This window comes from Corvus moneduloides, chromosome 5, assembly GCF_009650955.1.
Source record: "Corvus moneduloides isolate bCorMon1 chromosome 5, bCorMon1.pri, whole genome shotgun sequence".
Classification (NCBI taxonomy): domain Eukaryota; kingdom Metazoa; phylum Chordata; class Aves; order Passeriformes; family Corvidae; genus Corvus; species Corvus moneduloides.
The window spans coordinates 12,508,324-12,532,544 of NC_045480.1; the positions used below are offsets into that span (position 1 = coordinate 12,508,324).

The 24,221-nt window shown below is 41.4% G+C and overlaps 2 protein-coding genes across 16 annotated transcripts in view; one reads left to right on the forward strand and one right to left on the reverse strand.

Annotated features, from left to right (window-relative positions):
- The window catches only part of EVC (EvC ciliary complex subunit 1), a 50,535-nt gene extending 49,729 nt beyond the window's left edge, over positions 1-806 (reverse strand). For all 6 annotated transcript variants that reach the window (XR_004240346.1, XR_004240345.1, XM_032109960.1 and 3 more), the window contains exon 1: positions 606-806. Coding sequence is in view for 4 of the 6 variants with exons in the window: in XM_032109960.1 (XP_031965851.1) it covers positions 606-776 (171 nt within the window). In the remaining 2 variants the exon portion in view is untranslated. The remainder of the gene's footprint in view (positions 1-605) is intronic.
- The window catches only part of EVC2 (EvC ciliary complex subunit 2), a 74,768-nt gene continuing 51,333 nt past the window's right edge, over positions 787-24,221 (forward strand). For 4 of the 10 annotated variants that reach the window (XM_032109947.1, XM_032109950.1, XM_032109948.1 and 1 more), the window contains exons 1-7: positions 787-1,110; positions 4,408-4,462; positions 13,008-13,168; positions 13,706-13,771; positions 18,252-18,438; positions 20,111-20,220; positions 21,309-21,431. In XM_032109947.1, coding sequence (XP_031965838.1) covers positions 982-1,110; positions 4,408-4,462; positions 13,008-13,168; positions 13,706-13,771; positions 18,252-18,438; positions 20,111-20,220; positions 21,309-21,431 — 831 coding nt within the window. In that variant the 5' untranslated portion in view covers positions 787-981. Of the gene's footprint in view, positions 1,111-4,407; positions 4,463-13,007; positions 13,169-13,705; positions 13,772-14,491; positions 14,558-18,251; positions 18,439-20,110; positions 20,221-21,308; positions 21,432-24,221 lie in introns of those variants that run through there. The other 6 variants (XM_032109951.1, XM_032109952.1, XM_032109949.1 and 3 more) reach the window with 5 other exon arrangements.

Consider the following 24,221-nt stretch of genomic DNA (forward strand, 5'->3'; position numbering starts at 1 on the left):
TCCTTTATCTCTTTAGGTGTCCATGTGCGTACCCTCAGTGCAAAGTTATTGCTGTGGTTAGTACTAATACTCTGTGCTGTGTGTAACGTGAACTTTGGAAAAGTCTGTAAAATGCTTCGGAATTAAGATTACTGGTTTAGGGTGAAATCTCACAAAGCTTCTGCAAATCGGGTACATCTTCTGTCATCTCCAAAAGCAACACTGCCTCGTACACGAAGCGGTGGTTGCGAGAAACAACTTGTAGGTCACCTATGTTAGAGATACAGGCCACCGGGCCAACACTCAGAACACATACTTCCACCGGCCTCGTTTTAGAGCTAGTCCGTTTGTTTCAGCAACTATTTAAAGGAAGTAGTGAAATCCTTTCCAGCAGAGCTGCGGCAGGAATTACGGGGCTCCCCTCCCCACCTACCCCGCTGCAGAGCGCACCCTGCCGCGCCGCTCGCTCCGGGCGCAGCCCAGGCTGTCCCGTGCAGCAGGGAAAGCCGGCAGGCGGCACCTCCCGGGCCCACCGCCCTTCAAACCTTCGCAAACCACTCCTGCTCCCCCGAGCTGTTCCCCGCGGCCGACCCGCACCTCCCTCCCCGCCGGCCCTCTCCGCGTACCTCTCCGCCCCGGCGCGGCCCGAGCGCGCAGCGCCAGAGCAGGGCGGCGGCGGCGGCGCCCAGCAGCAGCCCCAGCAGCACGGCGGGGGCCAGCAGGGCGGGCAGCGCTTGCAGCGAGTCGGCCCAGAACTGCAGCCCCACAGCCCGCAGGCAGTCCCCGACCGCCGCCATCGCACCGGACCCGACCCGCGGCACGGAGAGGGCAGGGCATGAGGGGAGGTCCCGCTGCGCGGGGGCCCTCCGCCCCTCGCCCTCGCCGCGGTGGGAGGAGACCGATGGCGGATGGCTGCGGTGCCTGAGGCCGGGCCTGACTCGGGGTAACTCTTAGAAAGTCTCCGCGGCGCCGTCCGCACCCGTGGAGGGTCCGCCTGCCGCCATGCGGTGTCTGCTGGCCGGGCTACTGCTAGCGCTGCTCCCCGGCGGCCCCTCCGCGCCCGCCCGGCCCCTCGCAGCGGCCACCGGGCGGGGACCGGCCCGGGAGCCCTGCGGTCGGACGGCAGCTGGGGTAAGCGCTGTGCCCGCGGTGTGCGGGTGGTGAGCAGCCCCTCGGCGGGCGGCCGATGGTGGGCCCAGGGCAGGCCCGTGTGAGGGCGCAGCAGCCCCCGCGGCGGGCTGTGCTCAGGAGCGGGGCTCAGCTGAGCAGCGGCCGCTTCCCAGACACTGGGGCCGGGGACAGCGGCCCGAAAAGCTGCTGGGGGTCGGCGTGGTGAAGCAGCCAACAGATTTTGGACAGGGTCCTCAGTACAAAAAAGATAAGGAGCTACTGGAGAGGGTCCAGCAGAGGGCCACGAAAGCGAAGCGGGGTGTGGGGCATTTCTTAAGAGGAGAGACTGCGGGAGCTGGGCCTTATAGAGGAGAAGACTGAGAAGGGATCTCATTAATACGTGTAAATATCTCAAAGATGGGTGTGAAGAACATGGTGCCAGACTCTTTTTAGTGGTACTCAGTGACAAGACAAGGAGCAATGGCCATAAAGTAAAACATAAGAAGTTTCACCTCAACATGGAGAACCTCTTTAAACTGAGGGTGGCAGAGCACTGGCACAGCTACCCAGAGGGATCATGGAGTCTCTCTCTCTGGAGGCATTCCAAACCTACCTGGATGTGTTCCTGTGCTCTAGGTGACCCTGCCGTGGCAGGGGGTTGGACTGGATCTCCAAAGGTCCCTTCCAACCCTAACGATGCTGTGTCCATGCTTTGCTGTGCTTCTGAGCAGAGGCCCTTGGTGTTCATCTAGTCACAGCACCCGGTGTCAGCCCCCGAAGAGGAGTGCCATAGCTTTTGGGGTGGGGCTTTTATGTTTAATTCTTTCTCCTTATCTAGGTTTGTGTCTGTCAAGCCATCTTAAAATGTGTTGACATAGTTACTTTTTGCCCATGTGGAGAATTCCTTACTGTGCAGTGGGCGTTAGAGTGAGTCATGAATGGTAGTTCGTGGTGGGATTACAGAAAGACTAATAAACAGGAGACAGTATTGCAGGAAAAAAACCAAAACCCCCCCAAAACCCAACAAACAGCACATCGACTTACTTTACTAGAAGAATAAATTAATGTAAAACTTAGGGAAAAGTTTCCTGACAATATTATTGCATTAAATTAATTACTTTTGAGGCATGATGTGAGTGCAGGTCCATGGAATTTGCACTGTTTGCTGATGTGGAGCCCCTTGTGATGTCCTCTGGTATTACGGATGCACTCTGCAGCAGAATGGAAGACTTGTGCTGAATACTCAGGCTGTGTTTTCCACTGACAACTGAATGTCAGATATGGCAGAAGGAAAAACGAGTGCTGTTATGTCTTTTGTAGCTGACACACATGGACATACGAACACCACAGATTTTGTGCATCAGCTGTTGTAAAACCACACAGGAATAAATACCTGGAGCCTGTGGAAATCAGGAGCCAGTTGTGTGCTGATCTCCTAGAAAGTAGGAAATAAAGCTTGTTAGCTAGAAAGCCACATTTTCTGCATGTCTTTATACATGGTTAAACCATGGTCTACTTTTGTTGCAGGCTCACTTGCAATGCAGCTGTTGACATTTAACATTCAAATCCATATATATGCTGATATAATGTGTAACAGTAATATTTGGGTTTTGTATTTATAAACAAGATTGCATTTAACATGAAACACCATATTGGTGTTTTATATTTTCATCAGGGTTCTAAACTGCTATTACATCACTTTAGTGGGCTGATACACATTTCCTTAATGCAGATAGGGCCCTAGACTGCTCTAGAAATGCCTGGCAGGGATTGATACCCTTTTAACATGATTTCTGTCGCTGCATATCCATGTGCATAGATGGAAGGGCACCCATACAGCAGTTTTGATCCCCTTATGGACCATTCATTCAAGAGGGACACAATGATCCAAGTGGGTACCTTCCAGCTCAGAAGGAACTGATTCTGTGTATAATAATAATAATAATTCTGTCTGGTTTATCCACCAGACAATTTTTTGTTTTAGCTTGCCGCTGGAGTTTCCTGTTCTTTCTGTGTTCTTGAGGTGCTTGGTTGCTCAAAATTCATGGTCATATAGATTGTTTAACCAATGAAAATAAATAATAATGGCATTAGAGAACTTTACCATACCTCAGCTTGTATGTAAGAACTCTGAACACCAGGAAAACTTGTACAATAAGGTATTTGGAAATAACCTCTAATGAAGAGCTCAGTGCCTGGGATCTCCCAGACCTGTGTCCCAGAGCTGCTCCGAGTGTGCTGCATGTACATGCTAGTGTTTGTTTCTGAGTCCCTTCTTTCTCTAAAAGAGTTGATTCCAATCCTGTATGGACAAGTTTTCCAGAGGCTCCTTAAACCCAAGGGCTTCTGGTACATCTGAATTTGTGAGATATCTTGCATTTTCAGTTATGTTGAGGGAAAGTGCCTGATCTAAAGTGAGAAATATTTTCATACAAGGTTAAAAGTTATAGCTCTAGCAATAATCAGTGATGCTTCTCTGAGCAGGCAAAGAAGAAAATTGCCCCTAACATGCTGTACTGTAACAGTGGTGTTGACATAAGTCATTACTCCCATGCAGTACTTGGTAGCAAACAAACAGCAAGTGTGGGTGACATCACTAGGCAGAGTTAGGTCCCTGTTAATCAGCCCACGTTCCTAACTCTCTATTAGCTCCTGCAAAGAAGTATTTTTTATAAATGAGAATTTGCTTGTATGACTACTGCATCTTGATCAAAACACTGGGCAGTAAAACTCCTTAAAAACACTGGTTTCTTCTGCTGACATTTGAGCTGTGGTTTCTGTAGCAGTCTCCGTGGTCCCGGCACAGGCAGGAGGCTGTCACAGATTGCCTTGTGAGCTGCAGTTTTAGCATGTGGCCCCTTTGAAAGGCTCTGTGTAGTTCTCCGGAGGAAAAATGAGTGTTATATCAGTGGACTTGATCATCTAATATGGACACATTCCTGCTGCTTCCTAGTTATCAGATTTCCTGTGACCTCAAATATGCCTTTGAAAATGGCAAAGAAATATTATTTAATGAAAGCAAACTAATAGCCAGCCCAGCTCCACTATTGTGCAGAGACTCATCCTGATAATGTGAAGTATAAGTAAAATTTGAGCCCCAAGTGTGCATATCCACACTGGGCAGCAGAGCCTCATACTGCTTAACAAGCTGTGGGAGACCTCTAGAGCCATGTTTTCTATCTTCTGGTAGTTAATTTTGGAGAAACTAGAGGCTTTATGGAATAGGGGTCTGTGGAATTGTGAAGCATAAATTCAGCGTAAAAGTTCAATAATAGATATTTATGAAGACAATTCTGTTTTATAATTGCTCTCTTCCAGGTTTTTGAACATGATCTGTGGCTTCAGAAAGAGATGGGATGCCTAGGAATGGCAGGTATGCAACTGTTTCCTCTTTCTTTTCAGCCTTGTCGGAGTCCCAGGACTCACAGGTCATGGGTGTGAAGGTGAGCAGGGGCCTGGAACTGCACCCTGGTGGCCTGCTGACGTCAGTGGGACTCAGTCCTGAGCCACAGGGAAGTGTTTGCCCAGAGGCTGGGAGCAAGGATGCTTTAGGTTGCCTAAACGGCTCATCTAGAATGAAGCTCTTGAGAGAAGACCTCAGTTCATACCCTGCTCTGAATCATTTTCAGGAGGAGCCCTTTTATCAGTATTAAATATAATGGTGTAGGGGTGCACCCTCTGATGTACAGAGTTCCCAGGTTTGTGAAAAAAACATATTACTTAAAGCTGATCAAGACCTTGTTCATTTTCAGAAGCTGGCTTAAGCCCTGTGCATTTACCAACAGTGTTGCAATACTTATTCTTGGAGCTATTTTTAAAGGCCTCCGGAACTGCAATAGCTAATACACTTTGTCGTGGACCAAAGACTGTTAGATGTAGTGGGTTAAAGACTTGTTACAGCGGGGATTACTGTAACAAGCATATATCAAACCAGGAGTCCCGTGGAAAGGAAATATATATGGACAGATTCGTGGTAGATGTTTCAGAGATGTTTATTTCTCCAGCCGCATGGCCGGGGCTCTGCTCAGGAACTCTCTCAGTCACGGGACCCGAGGGTCCTTCTTACACAGGGGAACACAAACCAACCAATGGGGAATGAGGCTGAGCAGGGGCAGGGAAACACCGTGTCTCCCCCCAGGGCCCCTCTCCCAGGGCTGCATGGCAGGGAGAGAGACCCCAACAAAGACTGATAGATACAGTGGGTCTAGAAGTACTACTGGCGCACTGGGACTCTTCACAGCAGGTATCAAGTATTCTTGTCAGTGATCTCAGGTACAGTGAACATCTCCAGTGGTAGTTGCCTAATCTGATCGAAACAAGGTACTCCAAAACTTAGAGAAATCACTTAGAGCTTGGAGTAGCTGCATCTGAGGGCCAACTGCCACAGGCTATTTGTGTAAATTTGAGCAAATCACTCAGTTTCTCTGAGTCTTTGGTCTTTAATTTCTATATGTGTATTATAAATAGTGGTCTACCTCACCCAAGTGTGGTGGAGATGAGTATATCCTGAAAGGTTAGGATGTCCTCATGTAGTGCATTAACAGTGCAACGCAGTGTGGGAAATAAACCTCTCCATCACTATGGTTCCCCAAGACATGATTTCATGAGATGCATTTCCCAAGAAATTTCATGCTTTGAAGCAGTCATCAAGTGAGATACCTACCTCTGATTTCTTTGCCCTGTGCCATAGCTAATTCACAAATGAGTTTATTAATTTCAATACGAAAGCAAGTATTTCAGATTTGCTGAGCTTGTTTTATTCCACTATTTATTCAATGTCATCTTTGCCGTGTGTATCTTGCTTTGTGATGGGTTGCAAATTATTCATGTACCATCCACTGAGAGAGGAAATGAGTGTGGTTTTATACTTCAGAAAAACCTTCTGACCCTAAAAAAAAGTTGAGGATTTAGACATGCAGCATCTTTTTGGTAGTGGTTAAAATAGTGTGGCCAGCAGGACGAAGGGAGTGGTGTCCCTTTTAACTGGACACTGGGGAGGCTACACCCCAAGTCTTGTCTTCAGAGGGCCCCTCACAAGAAGGACATTGGGGTGCTGGAGTGTGCCCAGAGGAAGGCAACAAAGCTGGTGAATGGTCTGGAGAGTGAGTATTCTGAGGAGCAGCTGAGGGAGCTGGGGTTGGTTAACGTGGAGAGAAGGAGCCTCAGGGGGAACCTTAGCACCTTCTATACTATCTGAAAGGAGGTTGTAATGAAGTGGGGGTCAGCCTTTTTTCTCAGGTAAGAGGTGACAGGATGAGACAAAATGGCCTCAGGTTGTGCCAGAGGAGATTTAGTTTGGATATTAGGAAAAATGTCTTCATTGGGGGGGCTACCAAGCATTGGAAAAGGCTGCCCAGAGAAGTGGTTGAGTCACCATGCCATCCCCAGAGGAATTTAAAAGATGTACACTTAGAGACATGGTTTAGTGGTGAACTTCACGGGGCTAGGTTTGCAATTGGACTTAATCTTAAGGGTCATTTCCAACCTCAGTGATTCTGATTCTGTGAAATTCTGGCATTTTGTTAGTAGGTGTATATGTGTGAAATGAGGTGTTGCTACAAGCACTGAATTATATGATTGATTTTATAACTGAAAATTGTCCCCTTCTAGTAAACATCAATTTTTAACACATTTAAAACTTAAGTCTTTAGTGATTTGCCTAATCTGAGTACTAGATTCTTTAGTTTTTACTGAAGAAGTTCTCGATGAAAGCAGAGAGATGGGAAATTCAGCATAAAACCTTTGTCATTGAGACTGGCAGTGTGGTGAAGTGTGAAATAGTTTGTGACAGCACACTGATCTCAGTGTTTCTGTTGGAAGCTTTTTCAAGTTGTTTCTGCATGAGACAAGTAAAGACAACCCCAGAATATTCCTGTGACTGGGGAGCACAGTGGATTTTTGGGAGTTATATTTGAGTCTGCTCTGGCTTATTCAAAACAGGCCTGGAAAGTAGATTTGTTTTTTATTGTTAATGCCCATAGTTTCTTTGACATTGTAACAAGAAAAGCTAATGGCAACATTCAAAACTGAATACCGTAAATTGCTGCCTTTGCCTGCTCATTGTTGTGTGTAATGGAAAGGACATCAAATTGGATCTTGTATCCTGGATGGTTTTCAAGACAGGTAGTAATTTAGAATAACAACAACAAAAATACAGCAAGCAAGTATATTTAACTCCTTTCTTCCCCACTGAAATAAAGCAAGATTGTTCAAAGCTTTGCTGATAAATATGTGGTGGGTAAGCAAATGAGACTGTGGAATCTGAATTTAAATATTCAGCCCTTGAAAGCTATAAATTAGAATTAATGTCTTAGTTAAATTGCTTTTTTTTTTGCTCTCATTTTTGATTCTGAACTTGAAATTTCACAAACTTGTCAGAGTCTTTGCTTTCCTACTGTAATTTGGCATTCTGCTGTTTAGAATGTGCTGTGAAGGTATGGGAGCCTTAAGGACATACTGGAGTCTGATGCAAACCTAGTGTAAGACTATTTCAATTTTCTCTCGTTCTGTTTAATTGCCCTAGCCAAGAGTAACCTTCACCTTGACTTCTAGCATGATGTTGTGTGTGCTGTTCTAGTGGTGGGCTGTCGGTGCCACTGACATGTTCAGGACTCAGCCTGTTGAGTCCAATGTTCAAGGCTTGTGCTGTGCCAGGTCCACGTCCTTACACAGAACTGATTTCAAAGTAAAGGACAGTATGCTGATCATGATCGGGGACAATTTCTATTCTTAGAGTACCCATCCTTCTACCCCCAGTCTGTATGAACATAGACCCACTGTCACCACACTCCTTACATGGCAGGTGCCTTTGGTACCAGGTCCGATCCCCAGTATTTGCACTCTCTGAGCAGCAAGTGAATGCAGTGAGGGCTGGCAGTGGGGAGCTCTCCTTCCTAAGCAAATTGCCTGTGCCTTGAGTGTGGCAGCTGGAAGCCCAGAAGAGCAATGTGTCACCACCCAAGGCAATAGTGCACAAAGCCAGAGTGGCAAATAACTACCGAGGGGGAACAGCAAAGAAAATTGAACATTAAGTAGCAGAGACTGTTCTGATCAACTGTGTATTTGTCATTTTGTATGTTGGTGGAATGCACATGTGGGAGACTGAGTGAATACTACAGGAACGTGAGTGGTAAAATGTTACACCAATCTTCCAGCTGTTGCAGCTATGTTAATATTTATTTTCGTGTTTTCATTTTGAAATTCAATACAAAGTCTGCCTACCAGCACTGGTAATTAGCTAGAAATACGCAGTTTAAGACAGGGTTCTGGCAGATCTGTTTATATTGGGTTTATGTAGAATTAAATCATGGGAAAACATTTTACTAATGTGCTAATTAAAAGTAAGATAAAATATTAAACAGCTTGATAATACCTTGTAAAAATGTGGAATTTTTAATTAAAAAAAAACCAACACAAAAACAAAGAACATTTCTTCTCAAAGATGGTGATATTGTCTCACAGCTCAAAAGAAAGTGAAATTTCTGTCTTTTTTTTGGTGAAGTGTGTGATTTGGCGTATTTGGAGATGTTTGCAGGAAAGACCCGGATTAAGCCCCACTCTCTGTTAGTTTGCTTGCTGGGAAATGTTTTGGCCTGAGGTGCTGTAGTCCAGGAATGCCTGGTGGCAGCCTGGCCAGCCCAGCTGAGAGGGGGCCGCTTGGACTGTGTGTAAACTGAAACTGTTCCCCTGCTTTGCAGAGATTTTCTTTCGAAAAGGAGTGGGAATAGTTGCCATTTAGAAACCAGTGAAAGTGACAACCATGCAGCCTGATAATGGCTTTTCTGAAAACAGCCAGAAAAATGGCAAAGATTGAAGCTGTAGGAAGTAAAGAGTGGAAGGAACAAGGAGACCTCAGAGTCTCTGTCAGGACTGGGATGCATCTCTGAAGGGGCACTGTTGATGGCACCATGGAGACAAATTGCACTTCTGAGCAGCATGGTATCCAAAAGAAAGCTCTATGCTTCTCAGTCAAAGGTTTCGGCAGCCATGTGTTAGTATTTTCCAAGGTCAGATGAATCTATTTGTTAAAAACCCCCCCGAATTCTAGAGCAGAAATCTAGAACATATGTGAAAACCACAGAATGTATTATGCCTGTACCATCCTTTCTCAGATATTCAGTGTCCAGCTTTTCAAGCAGCCAGCAGAAATCTTCAGTCCTACATCTACAATGAGAACTTACCTGAAAAGAGACAGCAGATGATTGATAAATACAATTATGTTGGCTGATGTTGATTATGCAGCAAGTTATGTGGAAAAGTAGTTAAGTTCTTGTAGATGAGTTGTTCCAGTGACAGTTAAATATGTGTGGATCAGGAAAAAGTTATTTTATTTAACTGTCAATCAACACTAGAAGAAAGAATGCTACAGAAAAATGCAGCTTTACTGGCAGTGGATCCAGGGTATTATAGAACAGCCTATATTGTTAATAATTAATAGGAAGGATGAAAAAAATTCTGGAGAAAGGCAGTGGCGTGTGTTGCTATATGGACATACATCTTATTGCATTGGTTGAATCTGTTTAAGCCAAACGTTCAACTGAGTACTGGGAAGATAGAAGTGGATTTGCAGAAACATCTTTATCATCATCATCAGTGTTGAGGCTGCTTAACATAATGTTAAAAACTTGCAAAATCCCCTACCTTCAGCTACTGATGATGGAGCAGCCAAATAACATGCCTGGAGACTTCTGCTGGGAGTTAGGCACATTATCTTGGGGTTGTAAGTGATGACAAAGCACAGCTTGAAAACAGACTCACCTATGTAATTATTAATCCAGAGATTCATTCAGAGTCAGGGAACATGATCAGTTAATTAAATTGGTTACTGTGGGCTTGATACTCTCTAGAGGGGGAGTAGCGGCCTTTGCTGTCGCATGTAAAGTGCAGTTGGGTGTGTTTATGGAGATGTTACACTACACAAGACACAAGATCAAAAGATACTCTATGAAGCAATTATATACTTCTTGTTGGCTGTCCTCATCCAAAATTCAGAAGGAAATGATCTGCTAAACAAGAAGCACTTTATAAAGGTAGTAGTTGCTCATCATAATTCATACCATTTGTCATTTTGACTTCTGACTCTTACAAAGCCCTACATAGAAGCTCATTCACGGTTTCTGTTTACTGTAAAGGAAAGTGCATTTCCTGTAGTCAGGCAAGAAAACAAAAAGGAAAACTGGTGCTCCACCTTCATAGGAATGGGGTGACCATTGCATTAATGTATGAGAGACACAGCATATATAAAATTAATCTTTTTCAGTGTTGTTGGGGTTTTAGGAGCTCTCCTGGGTTTTCTTTTTCTGTTAAAGGAATTTTTCCCCATACGTGTTGCGGAGGGGGGACGGACACAAATGGCTGGGTACTTAAGAAAAACAAAAGAGCTGGCTACTCTTTTGTTTCACCTGGGTGTGTGGACAGTCGGTTTTCGGCATTTGGACAGAGAGGGAAGCTGCTTTCTTCGGCTGCTTTTCCTTCTGCTGGAGAAGCCCCAGAATCCCAAACCTGCCTTCCTTGCCCGGCTGGGAGCCGGGCTGTGGCCACCCTGCCCCCCCTGTTGCTTCAAGCCTTTGCTGTGTTGTAGCCCTGCTCACCCTGCCTGCCCAGACCTCCGGGGGGTTCCCCGTTTGGATACATCTCATCTGTCACCAGGGGTTTGTGCTCGTCCCTGCCACTCCAGCCTGCCGTTCCAGCCTGCTGTTCCCGAGGGTCCGGCCAGACACCGGGATCAGCTGCCCAGGGGTTTGTGAAGCCTTTGTTCCATCCTTCCCCGGGATCCCAGGGCACCGGTGCCGCGTGCTCCCCGAGCTCGCTCCGGAGCGCCCCCTGCAGCCGCGGGGGAACCATCGCACCTGCCCTGCTCACCGGGAGCCGCCAGCGCCCCTGCCGGCTGCGAGCGGAACTGCACCCGAGGGGAAAGGGCCCGAGAGCCGAGAAGGCTGGCACTGGGTTTGTGATTGTTTGCTGTTACTGCCATAGTTATTGTTGTTTGTTTGCCTTGTTATACACATATAGATATATAATAGTAAAGAACTGTTACTCCTATTTCCCATCTCTTTGCCTAAAAACCCCCTTGATTTCAAAATTATAATAACTTGGAGGGAAGGGGAGTCGCATCTGCCATTCCAAGGGAGGGGGGGGCTCCATCCTTCCCTAGCAGACACCTGTCTTTCAAACCAAGACAAGTGTATGAATATATTTATACAAAACTGCAAAGAGGCTTGATTCAGTAGTGAGAAACAGGTTTAGAGCCGTTGGAGGTGAGATACAGTATATTTGGATCTGCTGGGTTGTGCCATGGCTAGGTAAGCTCAGATTGGTATTTAGCAGGTTTGTACTGCATTGAAAATTCAGCACTGGTTTCATATTCCTTAGTCTTGAAATAGAAATATGCCATGCGTGACTGTCTTGAAAATTCCTATCCCGAGGATATATGGATATTTATTGCAGTTATATAGATTCCTGTTCTCACCGAGTTTGCCATGTTGTTTTTACGGTCCCTAAGTTAGTCTGAGCCTATTGCATTGTTTAACAGTGGTTTAAATATTTAAGTAAAACTTAAAGAAGTGAATTAAAATTGGTCATAAAATATAGACACCAGCTTTCCCCGGCCCATACATCCACAATTTTGTCCAGTATAAACTACTCTGAAATAAACATGGGGAGACAGGGAAGCTCCCCAAGTGCACATGTCCACCTAGGTGTTGTAAACAACAGGATTGCATCTCATTCATTATGTTAACAGAATTATTTTCATTGATTTGTGTGCATCAATGTTTAAGGCACCTTTTAAGGGTTCAGTTCTGAATGCTTCTTCTATTTGCAACTAATTGTATTTCCCTGTATTGTTCTTCTTACAAAGCAGTGGCTTTTCAAAAAAAAATGCTGCTTCTCTTATTAATGAGATTTTAGTGTCTTCAGCTTTTCATATTTTATTAATATGTAATAGGCTTTTTCATAGAAAAGTCATTTCACAAAATTACTTGCCTTTAAATGGGAGTTTCTGTTCATATTAATATATATTGCTCATGATTGATTTAAAAATAAGTAATAGAAGAGAATAATATTAAGTAAAGAATGAAAAAAGTATTCTCTTTAAACATAGACAACCAGCTATAATTTTAAATTTTCATAACATTTTTCTCTTCATTCAGCAGCTTTACCTTTTCGCAATTTAACATATTAAATTATTTATTTTTAGTATAAGCTTCTTTTATTAATGTCATAGGTGCTTTTACTTTAGTAGATCAAAGTGATATAATTCAAAACTGTGCCTGTTGCTTTGTGTAATATCACTGACTAACCTTTCATAAAAATTTAAGACTATAAGCTGGCATTTATATTGCTTATTACTAAATTTAGGAGCATTTGATTTGATGGTACTTCACATCAGCTGAAATGTAACTGAGACCCATCCTCAACTGAGAAGTATTTCAGTTCTGAATATGTATTGACAAGGTCAGTGCTTAATTGAAAGACTGTATCTTTGAAGCAGAACACCTTTAGCACTGATGCCTATCACATTGTGGATTGTTTCAATTCTTTATGCTTTGCTGAAAGTTTCTTTGTGTTGAAAATATTAACAGTTGATTTATGGCTTAACCTTGTAATTCATGCATTAAATGCTTTACATTTAAATGGCAAGAACTTTTCTGTGGGCTGTATGGAAGTTCCTTAGGGAAGAAACAGTTTTGTTCTGACTCCTGCTGGGTTTTGTGGGACAAATCTCATCTCTGTTTCCTGGCTGGCCTCAGTCTCTGTTGACTGTCATGATTTTGAGTGCTTTGAGAGAGAGTATCTCATTCTATGTGCACACAGAGCACTGGTGCCATGAGCCCCATCCTTGGCTGGACTCTGCACCGAGTGGCTGCCATGCAGGACCCAGCCTTAGCTCTAATGCTCAATGTTGCCTTGGTTTTCAGCAGTGCCCTTACGTGTGGTCATTCAGGCAAGCAAAGCCTCTCACCAGCTCTTGACCTCTGCAGCCTCAGACAACCAGTGGAGCCATTCCCTGTTTGCCTTGATACCCTCATGGACAAAGAAGGTGTTGTTCAAACGAGAGTCTGATGTCAGCCTCCTTCTGGTTAGTAAAAGATGGTTTGCCGCTGTCAGTATTTGTAAGGATTGTAGCAATTCTATACAAACGGAATGTTGGGAATTTACTATATAATTAGTATATTTCTAGTTCTGTCTCAGGTGATTGTGCTCATTTGGCATGACTTCAGCAACACCAACTAGTTGTGGGACTTCCAAAGAATTACTGTGGCAGATACAGCTGTGTGATTGCTGTGTAAATTGATAGACACTTAGTAATTAAAAGAATCTGTATAGTCTGATGAACCTTGTGCATAGTGTATTTTTTTTTTGTGAATTGTGATAGTCAAAAGATGAATATATCAATTAAGATTCTAATAATTACTTGTGGGAATAAGTTGTTCATACACATTTGGACTAGAAAAAAGATTTAACTGTTGGGATAACAAAACTCCTAAATTTGAAGGCAATTGGTACCTCTAATTTTTTAAAATAATTTCTTTGTTTACGTAATTTAACTTGTTGCTGAAGTTTCTGAATTATAATGTTTTCATACACTATATAGATTTTTCCCCTTCCTTTGTAGCCTGAAGATGTGTCCAATATGTCAGTGTCTTCTGAATTTGGAATAACCCTTCAGAAATGTGGTATGGTAAGTTTTCTTATATTTGTCTTGTAAGTTTGGTAGGAAGTTTATACCCTAATGACCTTTAAAAAGTGGGGACCTAATTGTGCCCATACTGAGTATTTGGGAGTACGTGCATTTTGATGTTACGATGGTCCCACTTTCTCTGAGAGGCACCGTTTTGCAATGTTGATTCGCAGCAGAAGTCAGTGAAATCTCTCAGGCTTCAGGGTATTTTGGGTTGTGGTTGAAGTAAAAACCTGACTGTGAATTTCTAAAACTGTACATGGGCAAATCCCAATGAACTCCGGAGTAATCAGCCAAGAGGCTGGGTAGAGATAGAGACAAATTTTACAAGATGAGATAAACCTTCTGAGATATTCCCATGAGTGCCTGACCTGTGTCAAATGTGGTCTTCTTTTGAAGGATAAAGCACTGAGCCCTGTGTTGCTCTTGTGTTGTTGGGCATCCTAACACACAACCATAGAAAAGCCATTGTGTCATAGTCTGTATATTCAGTAGGGACTCACCTGCAGCACATGTGTAAATGCTTCTGAGGAGCAAAGACCTCCCTATTGTAAGAAATTTTTTAACTTCCAATTTTGTTTTTACCTAGACTGTTATTTTTCCTTTTTTTTTTTTCCCTTTTTTTCTTTTTCCCTTTTTTTCTTTTCTCTTTTTTTACACTGGATGAAGCAAGTATGAATTTTTACAATTACAGACAGTTCATCTTAGCTGTCTCCTGGAGAGAGAGCGAGCACATCCAACTTCAGGATCAATCTGAATTCAGCCACTGAAATGCTGTCTATGAAGGTAGAGGATTCAGTAACCAGTACAGAAGAGGTGACATTATAACCTTCTCCAGATCAGTTGTGTAGAGAAGAATGAATATGCATCACATCTCATGGCACTAATTACCTCTAATGTTGTTATTGAAATGCCAGCGTATCATGATTAATGAGGCTGATTAGTGAGCATTTCAGCATTTCAGGACGTAGTAACACAGAATCTTCTGCTTTTCTGCCTGTGGATTCCCAGTTGCTATACCAGAGCCTCTCAGAAACAGACTTTGAGACAGTCCCATGTTGTTTTCTCTGCTGTTCCCAACACAGCCTCACACAGGCTCACTAAAAGCTGCAAAATAACTTCTGTAGGAGATTAAAGGTAATCTGTTGTAGATGCTGGGTTTATCAGAAAATATTTTTGTAGTGCTATTAGTTACAAATTACTGAAAACTATACAATTATATGTGATTATCTTCCACCAGCAAATGCAGTTCACATTTTTCTTGGCTTACCTTTTCTTCTACTTCAATCCTATTTCAAGTGAACAAATGCTTTCATGCTAAGAGACAGACTGGCCATATGGTGGTCTTTAGCTGTTTTAAATAGAAAAAAAGTGAATTTTACACATTTTCCTCCTGCAATTAGTGGCTCCTCAGAGCATGGAGGTGTTGTAAGTTTACTTCTTGGAGTCAGGATTTTTCGAACATCTTAATGTAGAAATAGCCTTATTGAAACTGAGGTGTTTAAATTTTACCAGTGCTTCCAGCACCTACTCTCTTCCATAATTTCAGAAATGTTTTTCTTTAAGAGCTTCATTCTATAGTATGACATGAACTTTTCTGTAATAGTACTTCACGATGACAATAATCCTTAGCAGAGCTGAAATAAATCTTCAAATTTAGTTGCTTGTGTTCTAAGACTTTTACCTGTCTTGTGTCTTAATCTCCTAAGCATTCGTGCACTGGAGGTTATCAATGGTGCACTGGAGGTTATAATCTTTTTTCCTCCCTCCTTTCCTGTTTCTAGTTGTTCTTATTCCTAACAAAGATCCTCCATTCCTTTCAAGCTCCATGGCAATTCCTCCTCTCTTTTTTTCCTGTGGTGTCCATGCTCTTGCTGTGGTTCTTTCATGCCAGTCTCCCAGGTACCCAAAGTGAGATTGCTTGCAGGGGGTGATGACACACGTGGGACACTTCAGCAGCAGAGAACAAACAGAGTAGGTGCTTATGCATCATCAGTGGCTGCCATTGGGTTTGGTTCCTGTAGGTGGCTGGCAGCCACTGCTCCAAAAGCAAGAAAAAACATATTCAGGCAAATTAGAGGAGCAACTTGAAGATAACCAGTGGTCACTGATTGCAGTGGCAGCACTTTATAGAAGAGTTCTTTCTAGGGACAGTCAAACCAAAGAGCTTACCTGTTGCTTGATTCTCATCTGCTTCTTTCAGGGGAAAAAATAATCCAAGTTCTTTCAACCTCTTTCCAATTGAGCTTAAGTCTGACTGCTAGTCAAAAATAAAGGAGGAAAAGCATTTATTTAATATTAATGAGAAATGAAACAAATGTAGTCTTTTGGCCACTTGAGGAAGATTGTAGTAGGAGATAGGCAATACAATTGAGATTCCTCTGAAGGAATTTATTTATCCTTTATTTAATCGCTGAATTAAGAATTTTATTAAATGAAACTAAATGAAGAGAAAGAGAATGACCAGTGTGTGGCAGTGTGCGTTAAACCTGCTGCCAAGTGGAAGGAGAGGGCTCATGCTGCCATATGGCCCTGCCTGCCTGTGAAAGTGCACATGGTCATTTCTCTGTCTATTTTACTGTAGGAGTTTGTTTAAATTGCTGTTTGCATCTCCTCTCCCCAAATGTAAAGGAATACATCTGTGCCTGGTTAGAAGCACAGGAAGAGACCCTGAAATCCTCATTTTTTATCCTCAGCTCACCAGAAGAGTTAGGGAATGGTATGGGAAAATGGAGGAAAAATACGTTCTATTTCCCCATTTCCCCAGCTCTCTCTTTTGCTCGTTTGTCTGCAGAAGCCCATCTGTGCTTACTGTGGAGCATAGTACGGTATTAACAACTCATGAAATTTGAACCTTGCATCTTTTAAGGTCTACTTTCTTGTTTTGGCAGTTGGCTCAGGGTCTCTTGTTTTGTGGATTTGGATTTTCTTTGTGGTTTTGAGACTTTTTTTTCCTATTTCGTTTTGGTTTTGCTTTTCAAAGCAAGTATCTAGCCTTTGTGATTGCACGGGAAATGTTGAAAGGCATGTTGACTGCACCATGCCAGTTCAGAAACCAGAAGAGAGAAAATCTGACCAAATATAACACATTTTTAATACTTGATGATTTTAAGTCTCAGAAGTTGAGATATAACTCATGATATACAAGCATATGTAATTGGTAATGGTTTCCTCAGAAATATAACTAAGCCTATTTTTATACATGCATGAATACATACATTTTTATACATTGTGTGCAGCATCTAGTACAAGAAATAGTTGGGAATTTCATCACTTAAATAGAGAAACGCAGACTAAGCCATAATAATTTCATTAAGCTGTTTCTTCTCTTTGATTCATGTAATTCTAAAACTGTGAATTTGGTGGTGTGCTGAATTAGTATGAAATGCAAAGGTTGGTGGTGCACAATGAGACCATAGCTACGTGTATCAAACCCTGTGGCTACCATGAACTCTGGTGTGATTTCTGAAGTCTTATCACAATTCGTATTTTTAGAACTCATTTTTTGTGAGGACTGCTTTATTATTTTATATTTGCTGGTGTTCAGATACAGTGTAGACATTTCCTAAAAAGGAAGATCTAAAAAGAGAAAGGTTTGGCCTGAATCATAATTCTGTCAGTTAAAGGACTATTAATTTAGTGTCATTATTTGAAACCTCATAAATCATCATGAATATACCATAGATCACCATATTATTATAGATCTTACAATGATTTAGACAGTTCTGGTTTAATACGAGTTACAGAGGAAGGCTGTTTGGAAGGTGAGAGGTTAGTAAGCAATTCTGTCCTCAAAGTAATTTCATTTAGAGGGTATAATTGCTCAATAAGACTTAAGGGTTCAATGGAATAAATTAATAAAATCACATGAGGGCATGTGGCTAGAGATTGGTGATTAGCGTATGACCTTCACCACTAATTGGAAGCAGAGCCATGAGCTCCCAAGTTCACTGGTGGCTCCATCTGCCCTCACATGAGAAGGGCAAGTTGAGACAGCTGGTGTCCTGGCAGAGAATGTGGTCGCTATGAAGAAAAGGGAAATAGAGACCAAAACTACATGGAGAGAATGAATTTGCAGTGAGGCAGCTTGCAAAAGAAACATCTTTGTGGTGCTAAAGTTCAAATTTAAGAATTTTCCAGACTCTGGTTATAAAGTTATGATCCAGTTTTTTGTTGTATGCAGTATCACAGGGATATTCAGATTTTTGATTACACTTCTGGTCCTGTATGAGCTGGGTTTCCACCTTTTGGCTTTCTGCCACTGTCTCCAAGCAATAGCTTGACATACCAAAGATTAAAATCTCACTGGGAGTGTGAGATCAAACTGAGTGTAGTTTCATTTGCAGGTAACTCAGAATACCTTCGGAAAATAAGTTTACACAGATAATGAAGTTTTATTTGTAATCAAGGCTATGAATTTTACTGTTAAGATGCACATACAGCCGTCTTGAACCATTAGTACTAATATTTCTGTTTTCAGGTGGATGTTGAACATGACCCTCAAACTGCATACATCACACTTGTGGTTAATAACACCAACACATTGCTCTCAACAAATATCACAGATCTTATCCTCCTGGACAACATCACTGGTCTACATGTTCAAGAAACCAGTGGGAATAAGACCACAGATGGCATACAGATTTACAGGAAAAAATCCTTGCAAGGTAACAAAATCTGGAGTAAAGTACCCTTGATAACACATGTCAAAGTGCATCTGTTAAAATCACAGTATTTATTTATTCGTTTGTTTATTTATTGTGGTGTAAATTATTTCATTATCAGTTAATACAGGTGGAAAACTCCAGGAAAGGTTTTGGGCTGCAGTTTCCAATTCTGTCAGCTCACTGGTAACTGTTTTGACTCCCACCTTTGAACAGCTTCCAGTCTCCCAGGCACAGACTGAGCCTCCTGTACTTTGTAAAAGTTGCTGACATCAAAAATGAAAGAGAGTCTTTCACAATAGTATTTTTTCCTTTTGGATATTTTTTATAACTTCTGCAAAAGGCATTTTAATCATATTTTGAGCCTTCTTTAGCCAAGTGTGGCAGCTCAGCTTGCTGAGGTATTAAGATGCATTGGAATTGCAAAAGGCCATGCAAACAGGGAAAACGATTCATCAGAAATAAGGCAGCTCTTCTCAATATGTGTTCTCTCCACACTGAACAAATTATAAAGTGAAAGCAAGTAATAGAGGGATGAACCTGTTCCAGTCTTGAAATCAGCTTGTTCCTTTGCTAATTGGTAGCAGTTGAACCAGTGCACACGCATTAAATTTTATCTTTCTTGATTTCTTCATCTCCTTTTTCCTAATCACAAGCATGTTGAAAATTAGCAGCTTGCTTTTGTGAGTCATGATGTTTCTCCAGGAGCTTCAGAAGTGTTCACTGATACCTGTTCATGATCAAACTATCTATGATTGTGATAGTTTTACGGTGAAAGATTTCCAAATAGAAAGGGAAATAAGTAGACTGGGGGCTGCTGTTGGATTGCAGTTGGATAGCCAAACTCCATTTCTAATAACAGTAGTGTGAGCAGTGATACTGATTGCAGGACTGGTCTTTTTGAAACTGTCAAGGAATTTCTAGCTTTCCACAGAGATTTCCTAGAAACAATTATCTCTGAGAAATAATAGAAAAAGAGCTTGCATAGCTGATCTAGTAAGTTAGGTTGGGGCTGCTACATAATTTATTTATAATTACTGAATCTGGAGTTGAAGCTAGCTTTTCCAGACAAGTCAGTGGGAAAAACACTGAAGTGGTAGAAAATCCAGCGGAACAGATTCCTGTGCAGTTTGAGGTTTTGGTCATTACTATGTTAATCCTGAAGTCAGCCCATACCTTGCCACTAGGGCTGGACAGAAAGGCTGTATCTGCACTGTCCTATGTACTGTCATGCTCAGTGTTGGCCATAATAATTTTTCATTACTTCACTGTGCTGTGAATCAAAATTTACCTGAAATCTGTCAGATTTCTCTGGTTTCAACAGGAGGAGAATCAACAAGTTAGTGGTTAAAATGTAAACAGCTCATTTTACAAAAAAAAAAAAAAATTACATAGCTCATGTAGAGTTTTGGTATCAAAAAATAATGCTTTTGAGTAGGTTGGGGCATCATTTAATGCAGTTTCCAGATCCTGGGCCAAATTTGCTTGAGTTCTTAGAGGCAGCAGATATGAAGGATGTTGCTGAGCTCCAGTGGCCATGAACTGTCTGCTCTGGATATATGGCATCTGCTATATCAGAAAGGAAAAGCTCCAGTGCTGTCCCAAGCCTTCCCTAGGGATCTTTTAGAAATTTTCCTGGAACAGAGCAAATCTATCCATATCCCTGTTTTAATAGGTGGAGAACACTTTGCAATCAACTACTCTGCACTTCTTGATGCAGAAGGGACGTGGCATGGCAGGGTCTTGACACTGCCTGCGAAGCTAACTTTCAGGAGTTCTTCACAGGTATTCTGTTCACAATTTTATTCTGCTCTTCACAATTTTTGTAAAAAAAACCAGTCTCCAGGGTGGTTCTTGTGTGTCTAAACAATGAGGCCATCATGTAATGAAATGAAACTCTTAGGCTGATTGTTTACCATGAATTTATAAATACATGAATTATTCTTCATAGCTTAAGAAGTCATAGACCTCCTTAAGTAAAGTATTTTTGTGTGTTTTCTTGAAGCGTTTCTTTCTACTTTTCATATTTCTCTTCAGTTCATCAGTCCATCCTGGAAATAAGTGTCCCACATACTTAATATGTATTCCTGAAGTCTGTGAGAGATTGAAAGTTTTGCCATATTTTTATAATAAAATAATTTCTTTTAACTGAAAAACAAGTTGCAGGAAAGGAATGCTCATTGCTCATAAGAAATAAGAAACTTTTAGTATGAGTTTTCAAGGTCTGAAATTTTCAGAGAAGCTGAGAAATCTCTATCCTTGCTGATTTTTGAGAACTCTGTTGCACCAGGCTCTGAAACAACTGGTCTAATGCTGGAATTAGCCTGGCTTTGGGTAGGAGACAGAAACCAAGTGGTTTCTGCCAAAGTAAAATTTTTCAATTCTTAAATATGGCTTGATGGTTTTTCTGTGGTTTTCGTAATTACTTGTAATTATAATCTGAAGATATATTTTCATTTCAATTGCCTTGCTCCTTGGTTTTGGAGGAAAAAATGTTCCATGTGTATGGGAGTGGTACTAGAGTGGTAGAGAGGAAAACTCAAAAAATAGGGCATGGTAAAAGTAGAGATATATGTACTGACTGTGGCTTCTGTTCTGTGCATTCTCAATCAGATTTTATAGGCACAGAAAAATGTAATACTGTGTGCATTGGGATATGGGGAGTGTATCCCACAGAGCAGCTGCTTCCATGTCTTTAAGTGTTACTAGGCCTAAGTACACTGCATTTTCCTATCAGTTTTATTTCAGCTTTAAGCTTAATGAGAAGTATAGCTTATCTTCTAAGGAGAAGCTTTTCTAGAGACTCTAGGCTGTTTGCCAGTGGATTCTGCTTTTTTTTTTTTAATACAGGTAATTTTTTGTGTCTCTCTCAGAATAAAACACATCTCGTATCATTGACAGCATCATTCACCATAACAGAAGAAGAAAAGACCAAGGTAAATTCTATGATTTGGTATTACATTGACTCTCCTGCTTATACTTCTGGACAATCAAAAGTCAGTCCTAGGAGCTAAGGATGTACTTGTGTACTTGTGTCTCATCACTCAGCTGTTTGCTAGTAATCATACACAGATTTTAAGAAGAAGAAATCAGGATTTGAGATAAGGGGTCTTTTTTGTCTTAAACCAGCAATATTTAGTATGGAGAATCTAAAAATGCCATTATACTCCTTGCCATATTCTTTCATTTGAGGAATCGTCTAGGCATGGGAAACTGTGATGAGGAGTATGCTCACTGGCTGCTGTGCCTAACCACCATGAGAAAGCTTTTTGCTTTTCCAAAAGGGTAAAGTTATCCTCCACCCGTTGAGGAAAGGTTTCTGTATGATGCTGATACTCAAGCCTGAGAAATAAAACTGCGAAAGAGTGGCATAGTTTATGCTTCCTTTAATTTTTTAACTAATCCTTCTTCCAATATGACTTTCTGTTCTTGGCTTCTGAAGTAATTCTGAAAAGTGGTTTTTAACAGGCCAGATAAACCTTCAAAATTACATTGATTGCAGCAATGTTATTCTTCTAGATAACTTATTTTATTAAAAAACTCTACTTCATCCATCTGTTTCATTGCTAGACTAATCTCTTCACCAAACTTGTTTTTCTCCCCCAGCCTCTCATTAACTTGACAGGCTGCTCTTGCAGGGGGTTGTTTTTGAAGAAGCTGTGGCTTGGTTGGCAAAAGTACTGGGATTATTTGTGTTCAGGCAGAAGCAAACAGTTTGTTCCAAAGAACATTCTTGCCATGGCTGTGCATGTGGATAAGGCTTGCCTGAATAGGTCCTGAGCACTAAACCACTCATTCTTTCCATGGACCTATCCCATGAGTTTCTCTCTGCCTTCAGAATAAGTAATCTGTTTGGAGGTAGGGCATGGGGGCCTCTTTTTCCAGTATTCTCTTCTGCTGGGGATCTCTGCCTTCTCAGCTTTCATTATTGTAATAGATACATGTCCAGATGTGACTTTCTCATAATTGAAGATCAAGTGCCCATTCTGTTAAAATGAAAGCCATAATTAAACATGATGTGAAGTAAAACTATACATAAGCTAGAGAACTCATTGTCCCTGGATAAATATCTAGTAATATTTAAAAGGATTGGGTGTTTGTATAGCTAAGAATTACAAATGGACTTGCCATAAATCTTATTTTTTGAGAACTCTTAGAGGTGTAAACCATTCAGTAACTGACTGGGTTAGAAAAATAGCTTCATGAATGGTTTTCTGTAAAGTTTGGTATGAATTGATCTGCAGCAGTTGCTGAAGTCTTAAGCTGAGACTGTAAGCTACAATTGTCTCAACCCACCATGAAAATTCCTGAAATCTGTTATTATACATAAAACCTTTTTAGTGTGTTTATTATTTTTTCCAGTTTGAACTTGATAGTTAGACCTCAGAAAGTTCTTGTGAACTATTCTGTAGGTAGGTAAAATTAGCTCAGCTGCATTTGAACTCAGTAAATGAACAGGTTTTGTAATTAAAACCTGTGGTAAAGATGTGTGGAAAATATTGTAAATTTTTGAAAAATAAAGCTTAGAAATTATTTAACACATCATGTTTCACATGCGTAATATTTGACTTTGGGCTGTGGCCAAGCATAAGGTGTTTTGGAATGAAATCAGTTTGTGCAAGGAAATAGGATTAGCTGGAGAAGGTGTGATATATTGTATTTCATCCATATTGTCAGCTCTCCATCTCAGATTTATTTATTAAAAGTAATTATTTAAGCCTGTTCATGGGTATGTTAAAGCAAATGCACATATGTGACTAAGTGGGTTGTAAATGTTGACTTTGGGAATGACAAGCAAAGAATTAATTATGTAGTCATGGCAGTGTCATGCTACATTGGTCCCATCAGCTTTCTCAAGGTTTGCTTGCACGCTTAGATACTATGCTGTTCTTTAAAGTTTTACAAACCCTGTGGATTTCTCTTCTGTGCCACTGGAAGAAAGTGCTTAGTTGCCTGGAACAAGGTACTTTTGTGGATTATGAAAAAAATGTAGGTGCTGCTTATCTGACTGTCTGTGCCAGGTGTCTTCCCACAGTATTTCAGGGCCTGTGAGTACTTTGTGCCTCTGCCCTTGGCTGGCAGAGTTTGATGCTGAATTGGATACTAGTGAAAATGGAAGTTCTCCCATCTAAACATGTGGCATGGGATAGGTGATAATAATTCCTTTGATCTTATTTTGACGAGGCTTGCTTCCCTCAGCATCCTGCAAAGCAGTGGGAGCGCATCAGTTCTTGAAAGAAACTTGGGCCTGTAATGCCTCTTCCCATTATTGGGATGGCTTCCATTGTGAAGCTGAACCTGTGAGACAGCAAAGTCTGACATCATGCAGTTCCTTTCAGTTAGAGATGTGACAGATTATCAGTGTACAAAAACGTATCAGAGAGAGCAAAACTAGGCAGTAAAGGATAAAATTCCACTGTTCAGTTGCAATAAACTATTTTCAGATTTTGGGCCATGTTTGAGTATTGCTTCCTGTGCAGAATTACCATTGACTCCATGGAATGCTGTCATATTTCTGCTCCAAGAGAAGACCAAAGCTAGCTTGCAAGCAGCATGTTAATTATTTACAGTTCCTAGCTCCAGGAGAGTGATTAGTTTGTGGTGAAACATTATACTAATAGCTGTGCAATGTTTTTCATTGAAAGATCTCATAGAACTAAACAAACACTGAATTAACTTTTTCTACCTAGAGCATGAAGTAAAAATTAATTTTTAATGCAATTCAATTTAAAGATTAAGTTAAGAGCTAAAGTGAAAGGCCTACAAAGTTCTTACGTGGCTCGTGG